The sequence below is a fragment of the Carcharodon carcharias genome, chromosome 10, assembly GCF_017639515.1.
Source record: "Carcharodon carcharias isolate sCarCar2 chromosome 10, sCarCar2.pri, whole genome shotgun sequence".
NCBI classification, from domain to species: Eukaryota; Metazoa; Chordata; class Chondrichthyes; order Lamniformes; family Lamnidae; genus Carcharodon; species Carcharodon carcharias.
This window is the reverse complement of record NC_054476.1, coordinates 61667244-61695129: the sequence shown is the minus strand read 5'-3', so window position 1 is coordinate 61695129 and position 27886 is coordinate 61667244. Positions and strand designations below refer to the sequence as shown.

The window sequence follows — 27886 nt, the reverse complement described above, 5'->3', positions numbered from 1 at the left end:
ATCTGTGTTGATATTGCCACTGGCAACCCTCCCAGCTCAGATGCCTGGGGAGTGGAGTGGTCTCTGTTATCTTCACTGTGCCTCAGGTGATTACATTCCAGTGGGTCACCAGCCCAGGGAGTTGCTGGAAAGTCTCTCTGGTAATGTATAGATTTTTATTTGGCCAGCCTTCTGCACAGCCCCCCCACCACCCTCCTGAAAATACTGACCTTTTCTGCTGCTCAGATCCATGGACACCATTTACATCCTGTAGCTTGCTTGGGGACCATTGTTCATGACCTAAGCTGATACACATGATGATAAATAAGGGTCAATATGTATATACAGTAAGGACATTAGTGAAATCTACCCTGTCTTTACTGGACTTTTCTCTCTCCTACATTCTGCAGATTAAAAAAAGTGAAGGCACAAACACCATGCCTTCCACAATGTGCCCCCCTCCCCCACCCCACCCCTCAAAAACTGGTACAAATGAGATGTCTTAGGTGAGCTGAACAAAAATTCCCAGAATGAAATGGTATTTATTCCAGACTGCTGTGGTGAAATGCTGGTCTACCTTATACTCCAGTATCTTGTGGTCTGTATGGATCAGCTGCTTTAATGAACAAACTTCCATCAGCTGTAGATATTTATCCACTCTCATGTTTTTCCTTCCTCCCTTCCTTCCTTCCTTTTTTCTTTCTCTCTTTTTCTCTCTCTCTCCCCAAAATAGAGATGAAAAGCCCAAAGTGCTCTGATTAGGAGCAGTAGGAGAGAAGGTGAACTGAATCAAGAAATAATGGTTGGTTGATATAGAGCTTGGGTTTAAAAAGCCTGCAGATTGTAGGATGATGGAAATATTGGGGGAAAGTAAAAAAAATTCACCTACTTCTGAAGTTCTGGGAAAGAATGAGTTTGAGTAGGATGCTGAGAGTGAGACTGCATTACCACACAGCACTAATGAAGGGAGGACAAAAGGTTGATAAATTTTGACAGTAACACATTTAATCCATTAACCTTTGTCTTCATTCATGTAAATTGGCAGTGAGTGTTTGCATTATACATGAGTCGTTTAACTTGTGTTTCTAAATCTCTAAGAATATCCCACATTTTGGATACAATTATGTAAGAAGCATTGAAATTAGAAATATTGAGTGCAGCCTCCATCCTGGTATAAACAGCATGATGCCCAAAGGAATGACAATTACTTGAGCCCCCCTATCGCTTGCACAGTCTGTCTATGCAGATGAGAGAAGAATGGCTGGGTTAGGTGAGTTATCATAGAGTTGATGGTGCCTGAGAATTATACCTCAGCAGGAATCAATCTCTTTGGAAGAGAAGGGAAGAACATATTGGGGATAAAACTCCCCAGATATCCATTGGATCTGTGGAGTATGCTCGCCCTCTAGTGTTTGTCGCAGGAACTGTATTGACCCGGTTTTGGAGGGTTTATTCTGAGTAACATGCCACAGACGCAAGCCAATTTAACCTTCACTGTTCTACAATTGTTTGTCACCATTTAGGTTTGTAAGTGATGTGTGAATTCATATCCCCCCTCCCTGTTTCCTTTTTAGGTAGAGTTTGTTCATTCTTTGTCTTTTTCTCTTTCCCTTTACATTTCTGCTATTGTTGCTTTTTTCTCTTGTTCCCTTTCTCTATAATATCTTTATTTTCTCTATCTTGGTTTCATGGCCTCTTTCTTTCACTTTATCATGCTTTTTTCCCCCTTATTGTGTCTCTCACCCATTTCCTTTTATTTTTCTCTCTCATTATCTCCCCTCTGTCTGTTCTAGTTTTTATCTGGATAAGGATTGATGCAGTGCTGTGGTTTCAGTCTGGGGTTGAGCTGCTCTGATGGCCTGGGTGCATCACCTGAATTCCTATTTGACTTTCTCTCAGGGATCCAAAGCAAGCAGTTGGAAGCCAGTATTTTGCCAGTAAAAGAGTGCTCAGTACTTGGAAGGAGGCAATGCCCGTGGACGATGAAGTTGGGTCTGAGCAGCATGCAGCAAATGCTCAGCAGGAAAACTCTGAGCCCATGAGTGAGGAGATGCTTCGCAATGCCTACCACCTGTCCCGGCTACGGAGTTCCTCTGTGGAAATACGGGAGAAAGGGTCGGAGCGGTTAAAGGAGGAGCTGGCGAAGGCACAGAGGGTAAGAGGGTGCAGCCCTGTGTGTGATTAAAACCAACTTCAACCATTTGCACTGGACTAACTGAATCAGATATTTCATTGTGAATGGAGGTGAAAGATGGGAGGAGTGTAGCACTAAACAGAATAGAGGAGGAGTGATTGTGTTTATTGTCCAGAGGAAAGAAATGTTATCACATGATTCTTGGGCATATGCTAATTATACTGCAAATGGTGGAGAAACCCTATACTTTAGATACATGATGATGCAAAAAAAGTTTTAGATCTGTCCATCTGAGTTGAAGGTGTTACACAAATATTACATTTGAAACCAGCAGCTGCTCACAACTAGCGAATCAATCAGTGATCACCTTTAAAAAGCATAAAGAATGAAAATCAATCCTGCTGCTTTTACTCGATAACCTCAAAGGGAAAAGCTGAGGGTTTAATAACAGCTGTGAATCAATTGATAAAGCTTACTAAGACCAGCAGTTAGCCTTTAATTGAGCTCATGAAATGCCCATTTCCAGGAATTTGACTTTGTAACTGGAATGTGAAAGTTCAGTTTTAAGTGCAATTCCATCTTAACTATAAAATGTGTTACACAGTATAACCTTTTCTGGCCCATAGTGCATCATCTAACTTGAGCATTGCCACAGGTGATCCTCCTGTGCAATATAAGAATGTTTTCATTGTTCTTTTAAAAAAAAAATCCTCCCTTCAGCTGTCGTCTTTTACGTCATCCTGGGCCACTGTTCACAGACCTTGTTACATGTCCATTCTTTACAGTGAGTCTAGACATTGACGACAACCCTTTTCCACATTATAACTGAACGCACTGCCTTCACTTGCACAAATACTTAAGAGCCTCTGGACAGTGATTTGGAACATGAGTCAAGGCTGTGGTGTGGAGAACAATTATTGTCCATCTGCTCACACCCTGGGCCTGTTAAGTTAACTTAGCTCAGAATGGGTTCGAGTCAGGAGTCATTCCTGGCTCAAGACTGTACTAGATGGTGCATTTACCCTCTGAGCTGTTGCGGGTAGCCTTCCACTGATGTGACTGTGTGACATGTGTCTCTGTTCCCTTTTGAGGAGCTGAAGCTGAAGGATGAAGAATGCGAGAAACTATCTAAAGTGCGGGAGCAGTTGGAGCAGGAACTGGAGGAGCTGACGGCCAGTCTCTTTGAGGTACTGCCAACTCCACAGCCAATTGTTGATGTCGGATACTAGTTATTCTGGGATGGGTGATGCCTGATGGTGTTCCTCCCTGGGCAGGCGGTATCTGAGGGCTCCTGATCTTGCCAGTTGGATGGCAGCCAAGGGCCCATCTCCCCAAGTGTGTGTGGTGCCAGAGGACTTGTTTCCTCAGTCAGGTGGGTTTGGGTTCAGGGAGGTTGCCAGTGCTGACGTTAGCTATCATGTACATTGTCCCTACAACAACTATAAACTGATGAACTGGGACTGTATGAAGATTTTGCACACTGGGGTTCCAGAATTATTAAGCCATTCCTGTAATCAGCATTGGCTGTGCTCATGAGTTATGCATTCGGTGATTTTAGTTTCTGCTTGTCTCCCAGACTCCTCCATAATTCTCTATAAACTTTGTAATTCATCAAGTTCTTCCCCTCAACTCAGCTATTCAGGAGAGTTTTTTTATTCATTCATGGGATGTGGGTGTTGCTGGCTAGGCCTGTTTTTATTGCCCATTGTTAATTGCCCTTGAAGGTGATGGTGAGCTGCCACCTTGAACCACTGCAGTCCATTTGGTGTAGTCCCATGGTGCTGTTAGGGAGGGAGTTCCAAGATTTTGACCCAGTGACAATGGAGGAACGACTATCTGTTTCCAAATCAGGATGGTGAGTGGTTTGGAGGGGAACTTCTAGGTGGTGGCATTCCCATCTATCTGCTGCCCTTTTTAAATAGTAGCGGTTGTGGCTTTGGAAGGTACTAAGGAGCATTAGTGAGTTGCTGCAGTGCATTCTATAGATGGTACACACTACTGCCACTTTTCTTTTGGTGCAGGGAGTGATGTTTGTTTGTGGATGGGGTGCCAATCAAGCGAGCTGCTTTGTCCTGGATGGTGTCCCAGCTTCTTGAGGGTTGTTGGAGCTGCACTCATCCAGGCAAGTGGAAAGTATTCCATCACACTCCTGCCTTGTGCCTTAGTAGATGGTGGACAGGCTTTGGGGAGTCGGAAGGTGAGTTACTCGCCACAGGATTCCTAGCCTCTGACCTGTTCTTGCAGCCACAGCATTTATATGGCTAGTCCTGTTTAGTTTCTGGTCAATGGTAACCTCCAGGATGTTGATAGTGGGGGATTCAGTGATGGTAATGCCATTGAATGTCAATGGATGATGGTCAGATTCTCTCCTGTTGGAAATGGTCATTGCCTGGCATTTGTATGTGTGAATGTTACCTGCCGCTTGTTAGCTCAAGCCTGGATATTGTCCAGGTCTTGCTGCATTTGGATAAAGACTGCTTCAGTATCTGAGGAGTCACGAATGGTGCTGAACGTTGTGCAATCATCAGTGAAATCACCACTTCTGACCTTTTATGATGGAAGGAAGCTCATTGAAGCAGCTGAAGATGGTTGGGCCTCGGGCACTACCCTGAGGAACTCCTGCAGTGATGTCCTGGAGCTGAGATTCAGTAGAGTGGTGAGATTAGATTCATTACAGACCCATACCCATTAAGAGTGAACCCTGACTATGTTGTTAAGCTGTGTGTCCTTTGACCTAGTCTGAGATTTCTGGGACCCGAGGCTTGGGTACTTGACACACATTCTTAATCCTAACTTCTCCACTCTCCCCGACCCACTCTTGACCTACGCCCTCCAACTGTAGCTTGCAATCAGTAATAATTTCTTTTCTTATGAACAGGAGGCGCATAAGATGGTGCGGGAAGCAAACACTAAACAGGCCACAGCTGAGAAACAACTCAAGGAAGCACAAGGGAAGGTAGGTAACCACTCCCCATGATGTGGTCAAACTTGTGTCCTGCAAAATCACCTGATGTGGCCAGCTGCCTCATAGGGTGACTCAGAAGGATGGCAGCATGAAAACTTCAAGCTGTGGTAACCTTCGCTTCTCCAGCAAGGGCTGTCCCTGATCCTAGGTGTTGACCACAGGTCATTGTGCAGCAGTTGTGTTGTAAGAGATGTCTTCTCCGGTACTTATTAAAGGTGCAATTAATGTAGGTCCTGGGGTGGCGTTGAGTACGGTCAAGAAGCTTCAGGCTTCGTTGCAGCCTCTGCTGGATCTCTGAAACCCTTCTTCCTCATAGATTTCTTAGCAAAATTGAAGCCCGTGGGTTTAAAGAGACAGTGGCTGCATGGATCTGAGATTGGCTAAGGGACAGAGCTGTAATGAATAGTTATTTTTCAGACTGGTCAAAGTATGCAATGGTGTCCCTTGGGGTCACTGCTTTTTAAAAAAAATATATTATTGACCTGGATTTGGGTAAACATGGCATAGTTTCAAAGATTGCAGATGAAACTTGGAAATGTAGCAGGTGGTGAGGAGGATCATAACAGACTTCAGGAGGATGTAAACAAACTGGTGAAATGAACAGACATGTGGCAGATGAAATTTTAATGGATAGAGCAGTGTGAAGTGATTAATTTTGTTAGGGAGAATGAGAAGAGGTAATGTAAAATAAATGGCCTAATTTTAAATTTGATGCAGGAACTTGGAGACCTTGGGGTGTATGTGCACATATATCTTTGAAGGTGGCAGGACAAGTTGAGAAGGCTGATTTAAAAGGGACAAGGGATTCGTGCTTTTATAAAATGAAGCAAGATATGCTAAACCTTTTGAAACACTGGTTAGTTTACGGCTTGATATTCTGTGCCCTATACATTAGAAAGGATGTTCAGGCCTTCGAGTGGGTACGGAGGAGATTTATTAGAATCGTACCGGGGATAAAGCATTCATATGGAGACTGGAGAAGCTGGGGTTGCTCTCATTAGAGCAGAGATGATTGAGGAGATTTGACAAGGGTATTCAAAAAGTTTCGAAAGGTTTTGATAGATTTTCCTGTGGTAGAAGATTCGGTAACCAGAGTCTACAGATTTAAGGTAATTGTCAAAAGAGCCAAAGGCAGCACTGGGGGGAGAAAACAATTTTGCACAATTGTTATGATCTGGAATGTACAGCCTGAGAGGGTAGTGGAAGCAGATTCAATTGTGCTCAAAAGGTAATTTGATAAATACTTGAATGAGAAACCATTTGCTGGGTTATGGGGAAAGAGCAGGATAACTCTGAAAAGAGCTGGCACAGGCATGATGGACTGATTGGCCTTCTTGCTGTATCATTGTATGATTCTAATGGTCAGTTGCACTTGGAGGATAACAGGTGTGGAAACTTGAAAAATGCTAGGTGGTATTGTTGCTCGACATGTAATGGAAGTTTTAAAAAAAATCTTTTTGGGCTTCATCTGACCCTGACTCCTGCACCTGTATGATATCCAATAGGGGAAAAAAAACCTCAGTATCTTCCACGCCATTTACTAAAATAGCAATTGTAGCTCTGAAATTGTCAGGATCCAAGAATTATGTTGTCTGTTTATTGTGATTGTTCAGAAAAGCAAATTAAAATGGGAGAAAGGATGGAAGCAGGAGCTCCTTGGGACAATTTAGGAAACTCTCCTGCCTCTATCCTGCCCCTTCAGGTAGGGTTAAAATCCACTCCATGAGCATCGTCTATCTCAGATATCCCATTCCTCAGCATTAACATCCCTGCCCTTGTTTAAGCTTAAAATTCACTGAAAGGAATAAGGATGTTTTGGCCATTGTTTGGGAATATTGTTGATGACTGGGAACTGGATTGATTTCTCTGCCTTCTCTTCCCTCACCCCATCTTAGATTGATGTGCTACTGGCTGAGGTAACTGCACTGAAGACCCTTGTGATTACATCTACACCATCCTCTCCCAATAGGGAGCTGCACCCACAGCTCCAGAGTCCCTCAAAGGCTGTCTTTAAGAAAGGTCACAGTCGCAACAAAAGCTTGAGTAGTGCCATCGTCACGGCAGCAACACAGAATACCCAGTTACAGCCAGTCAGCAAGGATGGCAGGGAGGTGAGTGTGAAAATAGATCTGGGTGTCTTGTCTGTCTTGCTTGCTTGCCTGCCTGCCTTCCTGTCTGTTTCCCTTTGCTTACTTGTCTTGCTCTGACTGAGTAAAGCTACCTGAGCCTCCAACTGGTTTTGTGATTCAGTATCTTGTCTGATAAATATGACATTGCCCTGGAAATGTTCTGCCAATTTTAACTGCCCACTGCCCCTGAGCCTAGTTTCAAGCAGGCAGGCATGGGTGTCTGAAATGGAAGCTTTCTAACCAAACTTCTTTAATTTATTTGTGTGCTGCCATCACAACCTGAAAATAAAATTCCTGAAACTCTTGGCTTCTAGCCTCAATGCCTGGGGCTTTTTAAAGCTCAGCCATTAACCTCATTTCACCATTGTATTCTCTGGCATTTGATTTTTCTCATGACAGCATTTATTCCAAAGCTCGGTAGGGAGAGGGGAGGGAGCAGTCAGCTGAGCTGAGTTAGGATCTCTGTGCTCCCGCCTGTGGAGGGAAGGCTCAATCAGTTATCCTGCTCTGTAGGAGCAAACAGTGTCTTCTCTTGTTTACCATCAGCCAAACTTGGTGAGACTGTGGCTTAGTGGCAATGTCACTGGACTAGTAATTCAAAGGCTCCAAGCTAATGCTCTGGAGACATAGGTTCAAATCCCACCATGGCAGCTGGTAGAATTTAAATTCAATTAATAAAATCTGGAATTGAAAGCTGGTCTCAGTAATGTTGACCGTGAAATATCACTGTTTAAAAATCCATCTGGTTCACTAATGTCCTTTTTTAGAGAAGGAAATTTGCCATCCTTGCTTGTGGCCCCAGACCCACAGCAATGTGGTTGACTTTGAACTGCTTTCTGAAAAGGTCTAGCAAGCCACTCAGTTCAAGGGCAATTAGGGATGAGCAACAAATGCTGGCCAAGCCAGCAATGCCCACATACCAGGAAAGAATAAATTAAAAAAAAATAATAATGTTGGTGACCCCAGGGTTGTAAAAATTGAGTGAGTTGGAGCCCTATCACTCTCTATGGTATAACTATAATGGCACTGCCACTAGCAAATTTGAATCCATAGGGCTCAGTACTAATTAGACTTGGTGGGGTGGTATTGTTTTTATTTGAACCAACAAATAACCTGACCTTGTACTGGGAGACCCTTGGCGATATTCATAGGCAAGGGTCAAAGAATGTGTAAAGCATCTCTGTACAAAAGATCACAAAAGAACATTGTTTTGATGGAATTCAAAGACATTTACCATTTTACTGAGGGAATAGTGTTTGGACTTGGAACTAAAAATGGGTGAAAAATCAGTTTAAAATCTGAATTTGTACATCAACCTGGGCTTTATCTCCATTATTTGCTGGTTAAAGTTCTGGCTGCTTTCTCACACTTTTCTCTCCCCTCTAATACCCACCTTGTGTCTGCCCCCCAACTGCTCACCTTTTTAAAGACAGTGAGTTGCATTCACAATGAAGTGATTCTGGTGTTACCCTGAGTCTGTCTCTGGTCTCTTGGTCAATTCCCTGTCTCTTGATTCTAATACTCTAACTCTACTAACACTGATTTTTCATGGTGCTCCTGAAGGCAGGAGTGCCCACTGTCCTCTCTCTGCTGCTCTGCATTGTACCTGGGAGGGCGATTTATGTCACACCTGAGCCGTATGAGCATCTTTCCAAGTCATCGTCGATGCAGGAGCATCAGGTACTGTTGCCACCTTGTGCTTTGAATGCCCTGTTATGTATGTCTCTGAAATAATTAATTTGTAAAATGGCTTAATATCAAGAGGAATTAAAAAAGATAAAAAGGATTTGTGGTGAGGTAGATTCATCTCCAGCCCAGGCTAGTAGATTGGAAGCCTCCTCTGTCTGCTGGCTATAAGTGACATACATGAGGAGTTAGAGCTTTCTCGGTGAGTGACATTTACAGCACAGGTTGTTAATTTGGCATGATAGCGTCATAGAGGTCTGCAGCACAGAAAAAGGCCATTTGGCCCATCGTGTCTACGCCAGTCAAACAAGTATCTAACTATTCTAATCCCATTTTCCATCACTAGGCCTATTTGCCTTGTTTGCCATGGCATTGCAAGTGCACATCCAAACACTTCTTAAATGTTATGAGGGTTTCTGCCTCTACTACCCTTTCAGGCAGCAAGTTCCAGATTCCCATCACCCTCTGGGTGAAAAAATTCTTCCTCACATCCCCTCAACCTCCTGCCCCTTACCTTAAATCTATGCCCCCTGGTTATTGACCCCCTCCACCAAGGGGAAAAGTTCCTTCCTGTCGACCCCATCTATGCCCCTCATAATTTTATACACCTTAATCATGTCCCCCCCCCTCAATCTCCTCTGCTCCAGGGAAAATAATCTCAGTCTATCCAATCTCTCCTCATAACTAAAACTCTCCAGCCCAGGCAACATCCTGGTAAATCTCCTCTGTACCCTCTCTAGTGCAATCATATCCTTCCTATAATGTGGATTCCAGAACTGCACGCAATACTCTAGCTGTGGCCGAACCAGCGTTTTATACAGTTCCAACATAACCTCCCTGCTCTTACCTTTTTATTAGCCGAAGCTAAGAATATAAGTATCCCATCTGCTGCCTTAACCACCTTATTTACCTGTCCCGCTACCTTAAGGGACCGGTGGACATGCACACCAAGGTCCCTTTTGATCCTTGGTACTTCCCAGGGTCCTACCATTCATCATGTATTCCCGTTCCTTGTTTGTCCTGCCCAAGTGCATCACCTCACACTTATCTGGATTAAATTCCATTTGCCCGTCTATATCCTCCTGTAATCTAAAGCTAATCTCCTCACTATTTACCACCCCACCAATTTTCATGTCATCTGTGAACGTACTGATCAACCCTCCTACGTTCAAGTCTAAATCGTTTATATATACCACAAACAGCAAGGGACCCAACACCGATCCATGTGGAACCCCACTGGACATAGGCACCCAGTCACAAAAATGCCCCTCGATCATCACCCTCTGCTTCCTGCCACTCAGCCAATTCTGGATCCAAATTGCCTTGGATCCCATGGGATCTTACCTTCGTTATCAGTCTCCCATGCGGGACCCTATCAAAAGCCTTGCTGAAGTTCAAGTAGACCATGTCAAATGCATTGCCGTCATCTACACACCTGGTCACCTCTTCGAAAAATTCATTCAAATTGGTCAGACATGACCTCTTAACAAAACCATGCTGACTGTCCTTGATTAATCCCTGCCTCTCCAAGTGTAGATTAATTAATTCTGTCCCTCGGAATTGCTTCCAATAGTTTCCCCACTGCTGAGGTTAGACTGACTGGCCTGTAGTTCCCTGGTTTATCTCTTCCTCCCTTCTTGAATAACGGTACCACTTTGGCAGTCCTCTGGCACCTCTCCTGTGGCTAGAGCAGTATTTAAAAATTATTGCCAGTGCCCCTGCTATCTCCTCCCTTGCCTCACTCAACAACCTGGATACATTTCATCCGGGCTTGGAGATTTATCTACTTTTTAAGTCTGCCTGACCACTTAGAATCTCCTCCCTTTCTATGCTAGTTTCTTTAATTATATCACAGTCCTTCTGCCTGAATTCCATACCCACATCTTCCCTCTCACTTGTGAACACCGACACAAAGTATTCATTTAGAACCCTACCTATGACTTCCGGCTCCACGCACAAATGACCACTATGGTCCTTAATGGGCCCTACTCTTTCCCTAGTTATCTTCTTACTCTTAATATACTTGTAAAATAACTTCGGATTTTCTTTTTATTTTACCTGCCAATGCTTTTTCATGCCCCCTTTTTGCTCTCCTAATTTCCTTTTTAAGCGCCCCCCCCCCGGGCCAATTCTATACTTCTCTAGGACTTCCACTGTTTTTAACTCTTGGTATCTGCCATAAGCCTCCCTTTTTCTCTTTCTCCAATCCTGTATATCCCTCGACATCCAGGGTCCCCAGGATTTGTTGGTCCCAACCCTTTGTCTTTACTGCAATATGTTGGCCCTGTACACTCCCTTTGTCCTTCTTGAATGAGTCCCACTGCTCTGATGTTGACATTCTTGCCCAGTAACCAGCAGCAAATATTTAGAACGATCACTGGAAGAAGAAACGGAAAGTTTGAAAAAGAGGAGAAATCAAATGCGCATCTGGATTAAGAGCAGGTCTGTGTGCAGTGATGTTACTTACAGCAGTTTGTTCTGCCTCCAAGGCATTGCCTGCCTCTGCTACTAACTATTATTGACTGGGTCACACACCTACCTCATTAGCCCATTAGTGACTGGATCATACCCCTCCATCATTAATCCATTAATGATTGGGGCACAGCCCTCCTTCATTGACCCATTAGGACAGGATTGTGCTTGGCTATGCTGCATTCTCTTGTTAGCATTCTCTGGCTATAATTACTGAGGTGCTAAGTGTGCCAAATGCCTGTGGAATTGCACCACAGTGAGGGTCAGCATTGCTGGGGGACAAAGGAAGAATACAAGTCACCTTGACTGCATATTGGGCATCAGCAGGAGATCCTTGCCTGCTGGGAGCTCTGATTTAAAAGCTATTGCACTTCTGTTCCTGATGTCCCTGCCTTGCTGCTTACAGATCGACCTGATTTTATTTGATGAGTTCCAGGCATGGAAGGAGGAACCAACACTGGATAAGGCTTGCCCGTTCTTGGAGAGGATATACCAGGAGGATATCAGCCCATGTCTCTCCTTTGCCAAGCATGAGGTGAGCTTTAACCTTTGGAATGAACTGTCATTGGACAGAGGTGATTGCCTGATGGCAGTAGCATTCTGGAGGATGAAAATTTATCTTTCAAATAGCCCATAGACCTTACCTCTTGTCTAGGCTGGTATCTCTGAGGTGTCGAGTCATGACTCTCCTCAACTGGTGTATGAATATGAGGACCTGGGTTTTGAGTTTCTTGCACCTGATTTTCTGGCTCAATTAGGAGGATCGGCACTTTCCGGATTTACTGCTGGCAAACTTATTCAAATTAAGAGTTACTGATCATAATTTTTCCCTTATGTGTCCAAGCTTCCTCAGCATGTAATTCATTAAAAGCACATTTTAAATAGTTTGTATTGACTGAAGCACTTTTGAAGCAGGAGGGGGAAATTTATAGGGCAGCAAAGACAAATGTAATCTGTTGTTACTTTTGCTTTTTGAAAACAAGGTAAAGACCCTGGAGGGTGGAATGGGGCCAGGGCTGCTTCCTGTCTGATTCTAGAGGAACTGTCTGCAACAGGAGATGAAACCAGCGAATGAAGAATTTAAACATGAGAAGATAGATATGGTGGGGTGGTGGCGTGGGCATGTAAAGCTTTTTGCAGTTATTTGACTTCTGTTAACTATTTTTCAATCACTATATGGGTGAAATGACTTTGTGGACAAATAAATTCTTTTATTTAAAGAGTAATTTTTTTTCCTTTTTTCTGTCTTTTTATCTCGGTCTCTCCTAACCATCTATCCATCTTTCTCCCATCTCTTGCTCCCCTCTCACAGCTGACAGAAGCAGTCCAGACTGCCGTGGAGAGCAACACTTTGAGTATTGAGCCAGCTGCTGCCCAAGCATTACCAGTAGTCAAGGCCTCAGCAATAGAGTGTGGAGGACCAAAGTAAGAGCATGTTCTTCCTTCATAGCCTTTGATCTGATGCTGTTAATTAGTCTGATTCTCCTCTTGATTTAATGTTCTTTCTCTCTTCTAGCGGGTGGCGGTCTGAAGTATTGACGTAAGTGTTCACAAATATTCCTGAACCTAATGCACACTAACTCCTGTTATCAGCCAGCCATTACTCACAGTATTAATACAGCTTCTGTAACTCATAATGACTCGTAAGCCATATTTATTATGGGGGCAGTGGTGCTGCAGTATACCAGAGCCTGTTCTCTGGGATCTGGGATTGAATCTAATTCACGTTGATGCAGTGAACACCTTTTATCTGTCTGCTGGCTGTAATGTTCCAAAGTGAAATGAATGGGACTTTCTCAATTCAACTCCTGGTGGCCATTGGCCTATACACTGTGAAACTGGCTCTGAATTGCCAATCCTGATTTGGAGAGCTGAAGGATGGTTGATGCGGAAAATGGATAATCTCACATTGGTGCAGCAGAGAGCTCTGTACCTGGATGGGGCTGAGGCATATCAAAGGCACAGAAGTGCAAATGTATTTAAACTTGTTCCATGGACCTTAAGTTTGCAAGAGGGTCCCAGAGATCTGTGGGAGCAGAGACTCACTTAGAAGAACAAGACCTGAGCAGGTGCATAGGAACACCACCACCTGCTGAGAAGCATGACACCAACAATAATATTCCTAATTAGCCAAGATTAGAGTTTGGAGCAAAGGGAAGCAAGTTAGTGTAGACTGTTCCCTCGTGCAGTGAATACAAATCTAGATGGCATGCAGTATTCCTACAGTGAATGTAGACTTTGTTAATCTGTAGTTGCTTGGTGCACATTACCTCCAATATAGTGAATGTAAACTTGTTTGGTTTACTCTGCCTTAACGTATTGAATGTGGACTTTGGTATCCACACTATCTCCAGTCCAGTGAGTGTTGACACTGTTGATATTTAAAGCCTGTTGGTATACTCTACTTCAAGTTGGATGAATGCAGACCTTGTTTTTAAACACTATCCCACACATAATAAATATGTGCTGTTTTAAAAAAAAAAATGAAATAAAATGGTTAAACAATTGATTCCGCAGTGAATAAGGTAATGGGATTTGGTGCTGGGGCAGGAGAGAAATGCAAGTGGTCTGGTTGGACACACTACATAGAAGTAAATGATGGGATGGGCCATGGCTTTATCTCAATCTTCAACTCTTCAGAGTTTTCAAACATTTAACATGAAGGTTGAAATCTTGACCTGGAATCTGGATTGGATCAGAATTAGGAGGCCATTCCCAGTGGATAGCATATCAGGGAAGAGGTAGGCATGCATATGTTTGATAAATGATCAATCACACTACAGTGTCTCTAACTGCTTGTTATATACACACCTTTTAATGATTTGAAGAAGGCTTTAAACATCAACCAGTACCTATTGTTCATAAAACTACCTCATGCGCACTTTCTCGTATGTCTCAATTCCTCCTTTTTCCACGACATTCCTCCTTTTTCCACAACATGTCTGATATTTTTACTGTTCACTTCAATGGTCTTCTGGAGTAGCATTTTCCATAATTTTTTCATTTTGGGTGAAAAGTTCCGTACAACTTCCTCCCCTTCTGGATCACTTCATTCCGGGGGAATTAGTTTGAAATTAAGATTTCTTTTGATCGTGAGTTTCAGTAAAATTGCAATATAATTCCTTTGAAATTGCTTTTACGATTTTGGTAGAAATGGGACTGAAGAAATTTTCTTCACATGAACCTTTCACAATAGTGAGCAATCATTTGTGAACTTGAGTTGTCAGGCTTAGCTTAATGTGAGCACTTGTCAACCATTGAGTCAGGCTGACACCTCCTCTGTAGTGCTGAGGGAGGAACCATCTTTTGGGTCAGAAGTGTCTATCTGTTCTCTAATTGGATGAATGTTTATAATAAAAAAAAATCCCATGACACTATTGGAAAAAGGGAAGAAATTCTCCCAGTATCTTGGCCAACATTGTAACCCTCAACCAACACCACCAAAGTCAGATTAACTGCTCATTTACCTGATTGTGGGATCTAGCTGAGCACAAATCAGCTGCAGCATTTCTCTATACTGCAACAGTGAGTAACACTTCAAAAGGACTTGTTGGCTGTAAATGATATCCTGATGTCACAAAAAGTGTTATATAAAAGCAAGCCCTTTTAAAGTTGAAACTTTGAATTACATCATCTTGATATTTCTATTTTTCCAGAGTTGAATTTGTAACTTTTAAAATGCATCATTGCTTTGGTTATGGTGAAAGCACGTGCAAGCAAGAAATCTGTTCTGTGTCTATTGCAACCCCCACCCCCCCAACTAGCGTAAGGACAGACAAGTGTAGCTGAGAGCCTCCAACAACAAGTGTGCATTGTACATTGTGAGGAATGCTATCTCTGTATGTGCTCACCTGCAGTAATCCAAACTGCTTTGACTGGGGGAAATTTGTCACTAACTTTCAGGTTTGTCTTCAGTCCAATATTGAAACCAAGACTGAGTGTGCTGTCTTGTGTTTGAACTCCTCCGCACTGGAATTCCAAATGTCTCTGGATCAGTACACTTGTAAAACCCCAAGCTTCACATAATTATCAAGTTTGACCTTATTTCCTTCAATATGATTTTTCTTGGTGGGATGATCACATTATGGCCCTTCGCCTCGACTTGAAAACAGCTGTGTTGTGGTAACACATTACCACAAGCTAAAATTCTAATAAATTTTCAGCATATTACTGCAGGTTTTCACTCTCAGCAGAGATATCCAGACTCTGATTTTTCTTTTGGTTAATATCTGCCTGGCAAAACATAAAATAAAACCTCTCTCTCCTCATACCCTTCCAACCCCTTTTTAAACCAGCTTGTTCTGACTATAGGAAAACAGCAGCACACCAAGCTCTCAAGTCAGTTTACTGGAAAGCTCAGCCTGAATTCTTTCTTCCATCATAGGCTGAGGATTATGGTACCCATTTATCTATTATCCTCTGATACATAGGATATGGAAGGAATCCCAACTCTGGCTCCATATGGTAACTATCAGACTCTTCGCCCTCATGGTATTAGTCATTCATATTACTCTGATAGATCACATCCTAGTAACCACCAACCTAGTAGAGGAGTCTCCACTGAGACTGAGGCAGTATCTGTGTTGGCTTGGAGTCTATGCAAACAATGACTTTTAGGAGAATATCTGCAACCTTCAATCAAAATGTCAACACCTGGGGACCAAAGCTCTCATTCCTAATACTGTGTGTGCCATGCCAGGGCTGCTAGGGTTGAGAATTGGCAGCAAAGTCCTTTTGGCTGGACCTCTACCTTGTTTGTGTGCAGGCAGGTTTCTTGGGACCAAACGGGCAGAAGTGGGAAGCTCTAGCCTGAAGCATGCAGGAGCCTTACAATTGCATACAAATAACTTGCCATTGCCTGGGATTCTGCTAGACAGTTCCTGGAGTGGAGAATGCCTATGTAAGCTTGTTATCTGATGTTGCTGAGCAGTGTCTTCAGATCAGATGTTCAAAGGGACAGCCAGCAACTATCTGGTCATTTGGGCAGCAGGGGTCCACCTTTCCACCCAATTCTGTGCAGCAGAGCTGAACTATAGTATGAGCAGCAGATTCTCCACCATCTAGTTTCTCTGATACATAATGCTGCTTCTGCTATGTTACTGTGCAGATTGTTAAGATTGACAGCAGTGCACAACATCCTATTTGAAACAAACATTGAGCCTTTGTCACCCTGCCCCATCTTTGGGAAGTTCATTCAAAGCAGCTGAACTAGTCAGACTCGTTAAAACAGTTGCTCCTAAAAGTGGGCATCTAACTTATGTTGAGGCTGGAGGTTGGGACAGCAATGTTGAGGTGAGCTGGGTGTGAAGCAATAGGCATCATAATTTATCATGGCAAAATAGAAGTTGCTAGATAATTTTGAAGATTAATTTATGGAATGCGGACATCGTGGCTAGGCCAGCATTTATTGCCCATCCCTAATTTCCCTGGTGATGGTGGTGAGCCGCTGTAGTCCATTTGCTGTTAGGGAGGGAGTTCCAGCGACAGTGAAGGAGCAGTGAAATATTCCCAAGTCAGGATGGTGAGTGGCTTGGAGGGGAACTTCCAGGTGGTGACGTCCCCATGTGTTTGCTGCCTTTGTCCTTCTAGATGGTAGCAGCCCTGGGTTCGGAAGGTGCTGTCTAAAGAGCCTTGAGTTGCTGCAGTGTATCTTGTCGATAGTACACAGTGCTGCCACTGTGTCTCGGTGGAGGGAGTGAATGTTTGCGGATGGGGTGCCAATCAAGCAGACTGCTTTGTCCTAGATGGTGTCAAGCTATAGACCAATCACAATCTAACTCTCCTTCCACCATGCTGGTAATTACATGTTACAATGATAATGGAGTAGTTGATTGCTATGATCAATCTCCATCAATTGTTTGGCTCAGACCTAGGAAGGGTGCTTTGGCAGAGCGATTTAGGAATCAGCGATCCAAAGGGGCTTGTTACACTCCCATGTTGTCTCAAATTACACTCATACCGAATCCGAAAAAGAACATGATCAATCCCACCTCTGGTACCGAAGGCTGGTTCTGTAAGGGGCCTGTGAACCAGGGCTGTTCTGTACTTGTGGTGGGTCAAACTGCCACAGCATTTGTTCCTCAGTGTCTGTGGCCTGGCGAAGGAAAGAGATTAGTCACTGGGAAGTGGCATTTATTTTAAATTTTATTTTTTCAACTTGATTTCACAAGTCAAGACAAGGGCTTAAATAATGGGTATTCAAAAATGTTGTGAGCATAATGTCATGTGTGCTGTTCCCCTCACATCCACCATCTCGGAATGTAACGAATCAAGGAAATTACAAGAGGTCTTCTGGGAATAAGCATAACTGTAACCCCACATTATTCAGCACATTCACTATAAAAGAAAACTGAAAAATCTGCCTGGTTCAGGAATGTGGTGCTGGAAGCTGAAGGGCCTCTTTGTATCTGACAGGGCTGGAGATTGCTGAAATGTTTTCTGTGATTGTATAAATTCTTAATTCCTGCAGATCAAGTAGGAAATGCTGTATCCCAAAGGGACACAGGAAGATAAAGATGATACTGCAGTGTTAGAGGGCTTATGAAAATTTCACCCCCTCATTCCACTATTATCAGGGGAAGTAAGAGAATGTTCTTGCAAATTGTACGGCTAGGCAAGTTAAAAGAAAAATATAAGAGAAATGAACTGGAACAAAAAACTATGAAAGGAAAAGGAGGGTAGAAGAATGTGTTAATAGCACTTAGCCATTCCTTGACCCACATGGCTGATGCAGTTGGCCATTCTTAAAATCATTACTTCAACCCAACAAAATAATATCCAATGTATGGTCCACGACTAAGAATCATACCTCTGGGATTTGCCCCTTTCCTGGAGGAAAATGTGTCAACGCTCATTTTTCAGTCCAGACACAACGGAATTTTTGGAGGTCTGCAGATTAGGGAATGGGGGCACTCCATTACTTATACTTTTCTAACCTGTTTTACCCCGATTGACTTCAATAGAAGAACACTATGATTTCAACCCCGTTAATTTAAACTAACCTCTGAACTTAGTAGCACTGAACAAAGTGGTTTGAGCCTTGCAAAATATTTGTAGATGCTGAAATTTATGCAATTACATAAGCTGATAACCTCCCCCAGTGCTCTTCACTATAAGGGGACATAGGCTAATTAGTTTCCTTAAGTATGAAAAGGGCCAATTAATGGAGAGATGAGTAGCTTGGCAACTTGTGCTCCCTTCCAGGGAGAGGGAAGTGAGCAGGGATCCAAGTGACATCCTGCCCTGCAAACAGGTCCAAGTACATGACGGGGGCAGAAAATAGTAGAGCAACTTTAATTTAAGAAGTGTTACTTGCTTGTCAAAGGGGAGGAGGAAGGTGTGCAATTGTTTTTGGGCCAGTTTTGAGGTCATAGAAATTTACAGCACAGAAGGAGGGCATTCAGCCCAAGGTGTCTGCGCAGCTGACCAGTAGCCATCCAGCCTAATCCCACTTTCTCGCCTTTTTAGTTTGTGACATTTCAAGCACGTATCCAAGTACTTTTAAAATGTTATGAGGGTTTCTGCTTCTATCACCTTTTCAGGCATCGAGCTCCAGACACCCCCTCCCCCTTTCTGGTTGAAAAAGGTGACCCTCGAATCCCTTCTAAACTCCAACTTCTTAATCTAGATCTATGTCCCCTGGTTATGGACACCTCAATCAAGAGAAATAGGACTTACCTATCCATTCTAATTGAGCCCCCTTATAATTTTATATACTTCAATTAGATCTCCCCACAGCCTCCTCTGCTCCAAAGAAACCACCCCAGCCTATTTGATCTTGCCTCAAAATTAGAATTCTGCAGTCCTGGCAACATCAATGTGATTCTCCTCTGTACCCTCTGGTGCAATCATAGGAAGGTGAGCTAAACTATAGAAAATATACGTTGCCTTTCTCGGAGATTCTAGACTATCATCCCTAGAGCTTATTTTGAGGTAAGTAGTACCATAATTAATGGTGTTTCTGTATTCGAGCCCTGTCCAAACTTGAACAAGCCTAGTTTAGACACTGAGGTGGATCCTTACCTCTTTAAATGATGTATGCACTACTGCTTTCAATTTCCTGTAAGGATAATATATATAACTGGAACGGTGCTTTACTGTGTGACTTTGTTCCCTCTTCACAGGAAATGTGCACTGAGTGGCCTGCCCAGAACCTGTAAACATCGCATCAAGCTGGGAGACTCAGGAAATTATTTCTACATTTCACCATCCTGCAGGTCCAGGGTATGTAAGAGATGAAAGGAGGAGAGGACTTGTAACATAGTGTGTCAGGGCTACACCAAACAGGATTTAAGACAGTTTACTTCAGGATGTGAAAGATGATCGTGTTGTCCACTCAGCAGGCAAAAATTTCAGGCAATAATACTCTAATCTTTTCAAAATTTCTAAAAGTACGTTACATAACCGTTCAAATTTGCCATTCCATGAACTTCATTGCAGAGTGGCACTCAAGTGCCTCATACACTTACAGGTTTTACTTATAATATACATTTCATGTCAGAGGTTCTGTGGTGGATCTCTATGTTCAAGTTAATTTTATTGTTTAGTAATGAGATTTTTGCCTTCTGTTTTGAGTTAATTAACTGGACGTGTTGAAGAGTGACTGCTGTTCAGACCTCTGGAGAGAGTTTGAATGTACATGTGGGTGTGCCAATGGATGTATATGTGTGTGCACGAGGACTAATGTGTGCGCATATCAGTTTGTACGTGCACACGCTAACGCACGCACACCAATGTGTGTCTCTCCCTGCTATGTACATCACACCCCTGAACCATCCCTTCATTCTAATTTCCTTCCCATCTCTACCCCAACTCTCATCAGCATAATTTCCTTCATGAACCGCTCCACATGCTACCTCTCTCCAACCCTGTTGCTGGCTAACCAATTTCTCGTCAGCAATATGTTTACTCACATTGTAAATCTCTCCTATACTTCAGGCAGTGTTCCTGCATGGCACTTTCAAAATCACTCTTCCCACTGTGCACCCACCCTGCCTTAGAAAAAACTTTGTTCAAAGCTCACCCTTGCCTGCCTATCTTTCAAACTAATATCATGGGCTGAATTTTGCTATCTCCATGCTGGACAAACCCATGTCAGCAGCCACAAATGGAAGTAAGGGACCTTGAAGTCAAATTTCCCACCTGATTTCCACTAGCCGCCATTATGATTGGTGCAGGAGTTGTGGCAGGGATAAGTGACGCTCACTTAGTGTCTTCGGTTTCAGCTTTTTAAATGCCTGCCTGAATTGTGAATTTCCCAGAGATCTTCAAGGTGAATTGGTTTGTGAAGCCTGTGTGGAACATGTCAGGTTAGTCCATTTGTGAAACTTGGAGAAAACCTATTTTGGAGTCTGGAAGCTTTTGACAGTTTAAAGCTCTTGCCAACTTCAAATATCATAATGTGATGGTGTATGATAATTTGTTTTTAATGTAGTGATTGATCCTACGGCTCTGTCCTTAACAACAGCCAAGTGACATTTATACAATGCTGGTCAATTTAAATGCTTGTGTATTAGAATACTTTTATCTGTTAGATAAAGTGCTCGTCTGCGTTCCAATATTAAGAATCTCATTTAAAGTAGTCATCTGGACAATATGCTTTTGACTTTTACACTGATTTAAGTCCAGACGTTTGTTGAGCCTTTGAGGAAACTGGACAGATGCCAGACTTCCTCAATAAACTCCATCTGTTGAGTCTTTGAAGAAAATGAGCAGATGATCAGGCCACTTTAGAGACTCTATTGAGCTCTAGAGGGTTTTATTCACTATACAATGGAATTTCATAAATGCATGGCTGAGTTCTAAACCCCATTAATGTGGAGGGGCCTGTGTGCTTTGTTTGACTGTTTTAGAGCAGCTACTGGAATTAAACGTTTTGAAGAGATTTTTGAATAGCTGTTTATTTTAACAGATTTATGAGCACTTGAGAGTGCTTTTTCAATGGCTGTGTTTGACAATTTTGAGATGTTAAGAGAAATCATTTTTTTCAATTAGAGCTTGAATGGATGTTTTTTATTTCATGAGCATTTCAAAGAATTCCCAGTGTTTTTATAGGGCTTATGAGTTCTGCCATATTGGATACAGGGTGAGTATGTATGGAAGGGGCATGAGGGTTACAGAAAAGCATGGGAACTATAAGGGGGTGTGGAAGGGGCATGAGAGATGAGGGCTAGAGGAACACAAATGGGACAAATAGTTGATCTCAGTCATGAGTTTCCAGGAGGCAGCCAATTAAGAAGCTGTCTCTTGGAGTTCCACACAATTTAAGATGATGGGCGGACCAGGGAATGGATAGGCCCAAAGAGTGACCATCTCTGCCTGACCAGCAGCTCCACTGGGAGGTTGGTGCCTTTTGATGTAGGATGCGATGTGGGGATGTTTCCAGCTTGAGGAGCCCTCTGAAGAATTAAAGTGTTTATTTAACAAAACAAAGTGCAATAACTGCTAGGCCTTCGTTGTGGAAGGGGGAGAGCCTCCACGGAATTACTTGTGGCTCCAGCCAGGCCCTCTGATCCCTGTGGCTACAGGAAGTTTGGGTGGGTGGGGTGTTGAGGGTGGATTTGAAGGAAGCCTCACTGGCCTGCTAGTGGGATGATGCCTCCAGGCAAAGGCTGGGCTTTGGCCTCAGTAGGGGGGTCTATCTGCCATCAGGAAAATCACTGCCAGGATCACCAATATGATCCCAAGTGGGGACTTAATTGAGCCTAATTAGTTACTCGCTGGTGTCAGTCAGGCTGCATCTCCAGCAAAGTTGCTCAGAGGTGGGATCAGGTCAGGTGTTGCCCTGTCTCAAGATTTTCTAATTTTGCTCTTGGTCCCTCCCCCAAACACATCCCTGCAGGACTGGGAAAATAAAGCCCTTTATTGTGACCAAATTAGTTGTTGGATTTCCCACGTTACCACTGACTGCATTTCAAAAGGACTTCTTTGTCTGTTGAAGGATCAGGAGATCATGAAAGGTGCTATATAAATGCAAGTCTTTTGAATATTCTTTAATAGCATTCCTCTGATTTCTATGAAACCGCACACTTCTGGATTCGCACCCTCGTCAACCTATCTCCTGATGTGTCTTCTCCCACACCCAAATGGTGACCCACCTTTGTATCTCAGTGCTCTATCATTGGTTCCTTTTCTATTTGCCATCTACTTTCTATCTCTCTGCAGACTCATCTAGAAGTATGACAACGGTTTTTTTTTCTCTCATCCTGACTACATCATCTGCTATGACCATTGACTTTCGGGCTGCCAGCTGTGTTACTGCATGACCTCTGGTTTCTGCTTCAGCCAAAATTCCCTGCAGTTGAACTCCTTGCAACATTTGAGGTCACCTTGTTTGGCTGTCACCAGCTCCCTCATGCTCTTTGATCCAACTCCATCCATCTTCTAGTTGTGCAGTCAGGTTGAACACAGTGGACATGCTGCCTTGGTGTTCTGTTAAATGTTAAGCTGAATTTTGAGCCCCACTATATTGCCCACTTACAACCCCATATTTCTGTCACTGCCAAAATCCATATCTAGGCTTTCAGTGCTTCAAGAATTAATTTCTCAAGAGCTTTGCTTGTGTTTACCTACACAAATTCTATTCAATCCAGAACTCTGCTGAAGCAGGAGTCCTGTCCCACAGACCAACACACTTGACCCCTTTTACTCGTCAACAGCGCTGGCTCACTTTGTCCCAGAAAGTTGGTTTTAGTGTTCACTTCCTCCTCTTCAGATCTCTCTGTGGACTTACTCATCCTCTTGTTAGGGATAATCTTCTCCAGCCGTATGTCAAGTCCTGCATTCTCTGTTCCCCGTCTTCAGATTTTTGCTAGTCTCCTGTGTTCTTTTTCAAGCTGATCTTCCAATTTCTATTCTGCCTTTTCTGGAATTCTGTCCCCAAATCCCTCAAAATCTTGTCTGAAAGCTCCCTAAGTGCAGGTTTCTTCGATTTTATGCACCTTTTTTAATCACCTTTTCAAAATCCCTTGCATCAAGCTTGGTGCTCAGTTCTTTCCTTTACAAGGTGTATGACCAGAAAAATCACCGGTATTGACTTGTGTTTGTGTGTGTCTCCTCTGTCATCCCGTAATGTGCACTGTGACTCTAGAGCTCATTTATATAATAAGTGCCTTATTAATTCTATTCTCATACGTGGCAGCTAATGATGATGAGAATATCCCCCAATAGCTGCATAGGATCCTGCTATTATTGTGATATGTGACTTGAACCCAAGTGTTTCAGTGCTGAATCTCAATGAAAAATAGAATGAATTTGTATGAGAATTCCACAAGTTTTCTGTCAGTCTCTTGCTGTAACTCCAGTAGGAAAGTTGGCAGACTGCCCCAGCCACCATCCCCAAACTCAGCCAATGAAGTTTCAGGGCAAGGCGTTTTAATGTTTGAACAGATCCAGAATCTGTCTGTGGCTGGGTTTGTTTCAAATTTTATCTGATGTGCTTGTAACTCTGCTGTTTCTTGCACAGATTACCGCTGTTTGCAACTTCTTCACATATATTCGTTATATCCAGCAAGGTCTAGTCCGACAAGATGGTAAGATCATAAACAGTCTTTTTTTTTCACTTAAGAGTTGAAGGTGAAAGCTTGAGGTCAATTAGTGGTCTTTTCAACATCTCCAGGGGTGAAATAGAATAGGGATGCACGGTAAATTGAGAAGCAGTTTTTTAAAAAAAAAAAGTTTTAATGGAGGCTTAAGCAAGTTTAAGAGCAATAACAACTTTGAGATTACCATTGCAATTGACTGACCCCTGTGAAAAGTGTGGGCACTGGATGAGGTCTGAGTGAATTCCTGCCTCGGTGTCAAACATTGTTCAAGTTTGTGTTCCACAGCAGAGACTTGAAAACAAAAGTACAGGCTGACAGTCAGAATGGTACTGAGGGAGTGCTGCACTGATTTGTGGTCTGGCCTCTTGATTGAGCCATTAAACCAAGGCCCAGTCTGCACTCCTCTTGAGGTGGATGTAAAAGATCCCATAACACTTTTTTAAAGAACGTGGCGTCATCCATGGTGTCCTGGCTAACATTTATCCCTGAACAAACAAAAATTGTCTGGTTATTGTCACCTTGCTGTTTGTGGGAGCTTGCTGTGTGCAAATTGAGTGGTGTCCTTGCCATGTCGCAACAGTACAGAAGTACTTCCTTGGTTATAAAGTGTTTTGAGATGTCCTGAGGTCATGAAAGGTGCTATAGAAATGCAGGTCTTTCTTTCTAATTTGTTTTTTTTCCCTTTTGTAGTGGAACAGATGTACTGGGAAGTGATGAAGCTGAGGAAGGAGATGTCTATTGCTAAACTGGGATACTACACAGAGGAGTCTTAGTGTCCAGGTTAATGCCCCAGATGCAGGACTAAGCTGCCATGCAAGGGGCCATTCATTTACATAATGGACTTAAACAAAATGGGAAATAACGCCATCTAAAAACAAACACAAGAGCCTTTGAATCCATGAAAAACAGGGAACAAACAGGAAGTGTGGTAATGGGCCCAGGATGAGTGAGTGACTGGCTCTGTGGCCTGGGCTGTGTTTTAAAAACACAAATTAAATGCTACGGAGAGGCTATGGATGATATACAGGGTAATTTTAATATCCCATTAGCCATTGATCAAAGATCCTGCAACTTTGACCTCTGTTACAACAGCCAAGAATTGTAAACCACCATAACTTAGCCTTTGTGCCTAATAGGCCTCAGTGGCTTAATTTTTTTTGTTTAACTGATGTAAGATGGAAAAAAGTGGTTTATAAGGGGATCATTTGAAGGAAAAAGATTTTTTTCCTTTTGACGTAACAATAGTATTGGAATATTGGACTTTGAGTAGGACATTAGGCCCAGCTGTGATTGGTCAGTTGGTTTTTGCCCTCCATGGGGCACTATTCACCAGCTAATTTTAAAAGCCTATGGACAGGGCCAGTGTTGGCTGAATCAGTCCTGCTACTTCATATCAGCAGCAGTGGTGCTAGGCAGAGAAATGTGCAGTGAAAAGAGGAATGTAGAGAAACTCCATCTGCACCCATAAAGCTGTCCATACTGTCATCTCCCAGCTGAGACCCATCCTGAACCGACCTATTGGAATATTAATTTGCAATGCACTGTTACTGTACACAGCACTCCATTTCAACACTTAAGTGTTGGTCATTCTAAACCAGCAGCTGATACTCAACATCTTTCTGGTGTTCCTGAGGTCTCAGCGCTGTACAGTGCGGACTGCACCCTAGCCTTATGCGATCTCCTGTTCACACTCCATAGTACATCTCTCCTCTTCTGGAATGGTCTTCATAATTTTTCAAATAGGAGAACATTGTGTTTCTTATGTTCTTGCATTCCACCCACCACCCCCACCCCAACCAACTTTGGATGCACCACCTCCTTGGTAACTAGTCTCCTCAGCAATAAATGTTGTGCCCTGTATAATGTTTCCAAATGCCTCATTATCTGTGTGCACAGAATCCTGAGAATGGGAACCAATATTTTACCAAGAGTTTCAGTTTTTAATCTTCAATTACAAAATGGCTTGAGCCATGTATCATTCCTTACATGTTTAACTTGTACTAGAGTATTATAATCACTATGAAATTCCTTATAATCCATATGTTATTATTAAAGGAGCACTGTCAAATGTTTGGCAAACATTGTCTAAAAATAATTCATGCCAATTTTCTCCCCTTCTCCTATCTTCAAGGTGCTGCCTCTTGCCAGGATGCAAAGGCCCTGGTTGCCCTCCAGTATTTGGCTCAAGTGGTCACTCTTCAGCTTAGTGAGTGAGTGGGTACTGGTAGGCTGTTCAAACCTGGGAACTATCGTAGGAGAGCCTGATCCCCTTTCCATGTACTTCCCAGCAGGAGTCACTGGATTGTGATCAGGAGGAGGACCCCTGGTTCTTTTTTTTTTTTTCCACCCTCTTAACTGGCCTGAAAAATACAGCAGCCCTTGCATCATCCAATTGACATTAACTAATCTGAACAAATCTGAGACCATCATGTCCTTATAACTCAGTGCCACACTGGATGGTGTACTTATCCAATGAGTTGTTGGTGAAATCTTTGTTTAGAAATATCATGACATAAATCATATCATAGTGTAATAACATGTTAGTTGTGAGATATCAGCCTATCAACTGTGACACAGTATTCTCCTGGCTTTTCCTGTTCCTGATTTCCCCTCCATCCCCTACAAAAGAAAAGCGTTTGCCAAACACTTTTTTCCTTTAGGTAGTGCTCCTTTAAGCTGCATGGTGCATGCTTATCTTTTTACATTGACTTTTTTTTCAGGTATCATTAATTCCAGTGTTTATTGTGGAGAATTGTCCTCCATTTGCCAAATGTAATGGCTATTGGACGCAGGGGCTTCCTGTCTTCCTGAAAACCAGTTGGAGTTTCCCTTCTATGGGTTGGACTGACTGCACAGTTATATAAATGTGTAATACATTTCTAGTGTATAAAATAACAACTAATTAAAAACTGACAACTTGCTCCTTTTAAATGAACAAAGTGATGTTGATGGGCATAGTTTTGAAAGAATATTTTTTTGCACGTTAATAAATTGTAGACTGGAATTTAATGAACCTTGGATGGTTTATATATAGAATAATGGAAACCTGGAAATGAAATGGGCAATAGAAGAAAAGTCAAGGACACAAAAATGCCATACTTCCTTTCCAGACTTATGCTTCATTATAAAATATCAAACATTTCTAATATTAGCCTGGCACCATGATATACATGCACAATCTACCTCTCTTCTGCCTGTTGGTCTTCTGATACCCCAAGGCCAATTTAACCCTGGGGGAGGTGACCACTGGCATTGTTAAAATTGGTACCACTTAATGCTCTGGGGCCTTCCACTATTGGGTGGTCCAGGTGCCTGTCTGAATGGGGCTTCCATACTGTATGCAGGCTGGGCTGAAGAATGTCACTGCAAATCAGATGGCTAGAGAGCCTATGCAATGCACAAACTTCCCAGTTGAACTGGAGGGTGAAGAACAGGGTTTCACAAGCTGTGTGTGGGTCAAGACACCCAGCGGGGCCATGAGATGAGATTTTGGGATCGCAAGCTCCAAGGCAGCAATGGCTGCCATGGAGCTCATTGATTTCTGACAGCTGCAATATGTGGCCCTTTAATCCCCTTTTTTTTTTAATTTTGGTGGGCTTCGCCTGGTGAACAACTCTGAAAAAAATGCCTATGCATAGGTAGGTGCTCGGTTTTGTTTTTATGAGAAACCCTGCCATTTCATCATCCCTCATGAGAGAGAAAATCTGGTTCCCTCCCTTCCCCCACCACCCCCACCAAATTTTCACCCCTGGGGTGCCTCAGTCTGAGGCATTAAAATGGTGTCGCACCATATGCTGGTGATGAGAAAGAAACCCCAAAAATGTGAATTAATTTTTGTAGGGACAGATGTGTTCTGCACTCCAGTGTGAGCTACTGCTGAACACCTCTTTCGCCACTTCTACCTTCCTGCCTGTCAGCTTGTAGTCCACTGATATTCCAGGTGACGAGCTGCAGCATGATGGCCATTCAGGGCATGCAT

At 42.9% G+C, this 27886-nt stretch overlaps 1 protein-coding gene across 2 annotated transcripts in view; it reads left to right on the top strand.

Annotated features, from left to right (window-relative positions):
- Positions 1 to 26911, top strand: part of LOC121283267 (guanine nucleotide exchange factor for Rab-3A-like) — a 65016-nt gene extending 38105 nt beyond the window's left edge. For both annotated transcript variants that reach the window (XM_041197653.1, XM_041197652.1), the window contains exons 2-11: positions 1879 to 2134; positions 3205 to 3300; positions 4992 to 5069; positions 6974 to 7189; positions 11772 to 11900; positions 12678 to 12790; positions 12882 to 12905; positions 19489 to 19588; positions 23829 to 23895; positions 24598 to 26911. In XM_041197653.1, the coding sequence (XP_041053587.1) occupies positions 1949 to 2134; positions 3205 to 3300; positions 4992 to 5069; positions 6974 to 7189; positions 11772 to 11900; positions 12678 to 12790; positions 12882 to 12905; positions 19489 to 19588; positions 23829 to 23895; positions 24598 to 24680 (1092 nt within the window). In that variant the 5' untranslated portion in view covers positions 1879 to 1948 and the 3' untranslated portion in view covers positions 24681 to 26911. The remainder of the gene's footprint in view (positions 1 to 1878; positions 2135 to 3204; positions 3301 to 4991; positions 5070 to 6973; positions 7190 to 11771; positions 11901 to 12677; positions 12791 to 12881; positions 12906 to 19488; positions 19589 to 23828; positions 23896 to 24597) is intronic.
- Positions 26912 to 27886: the final 975 nt, after the last annotated feature.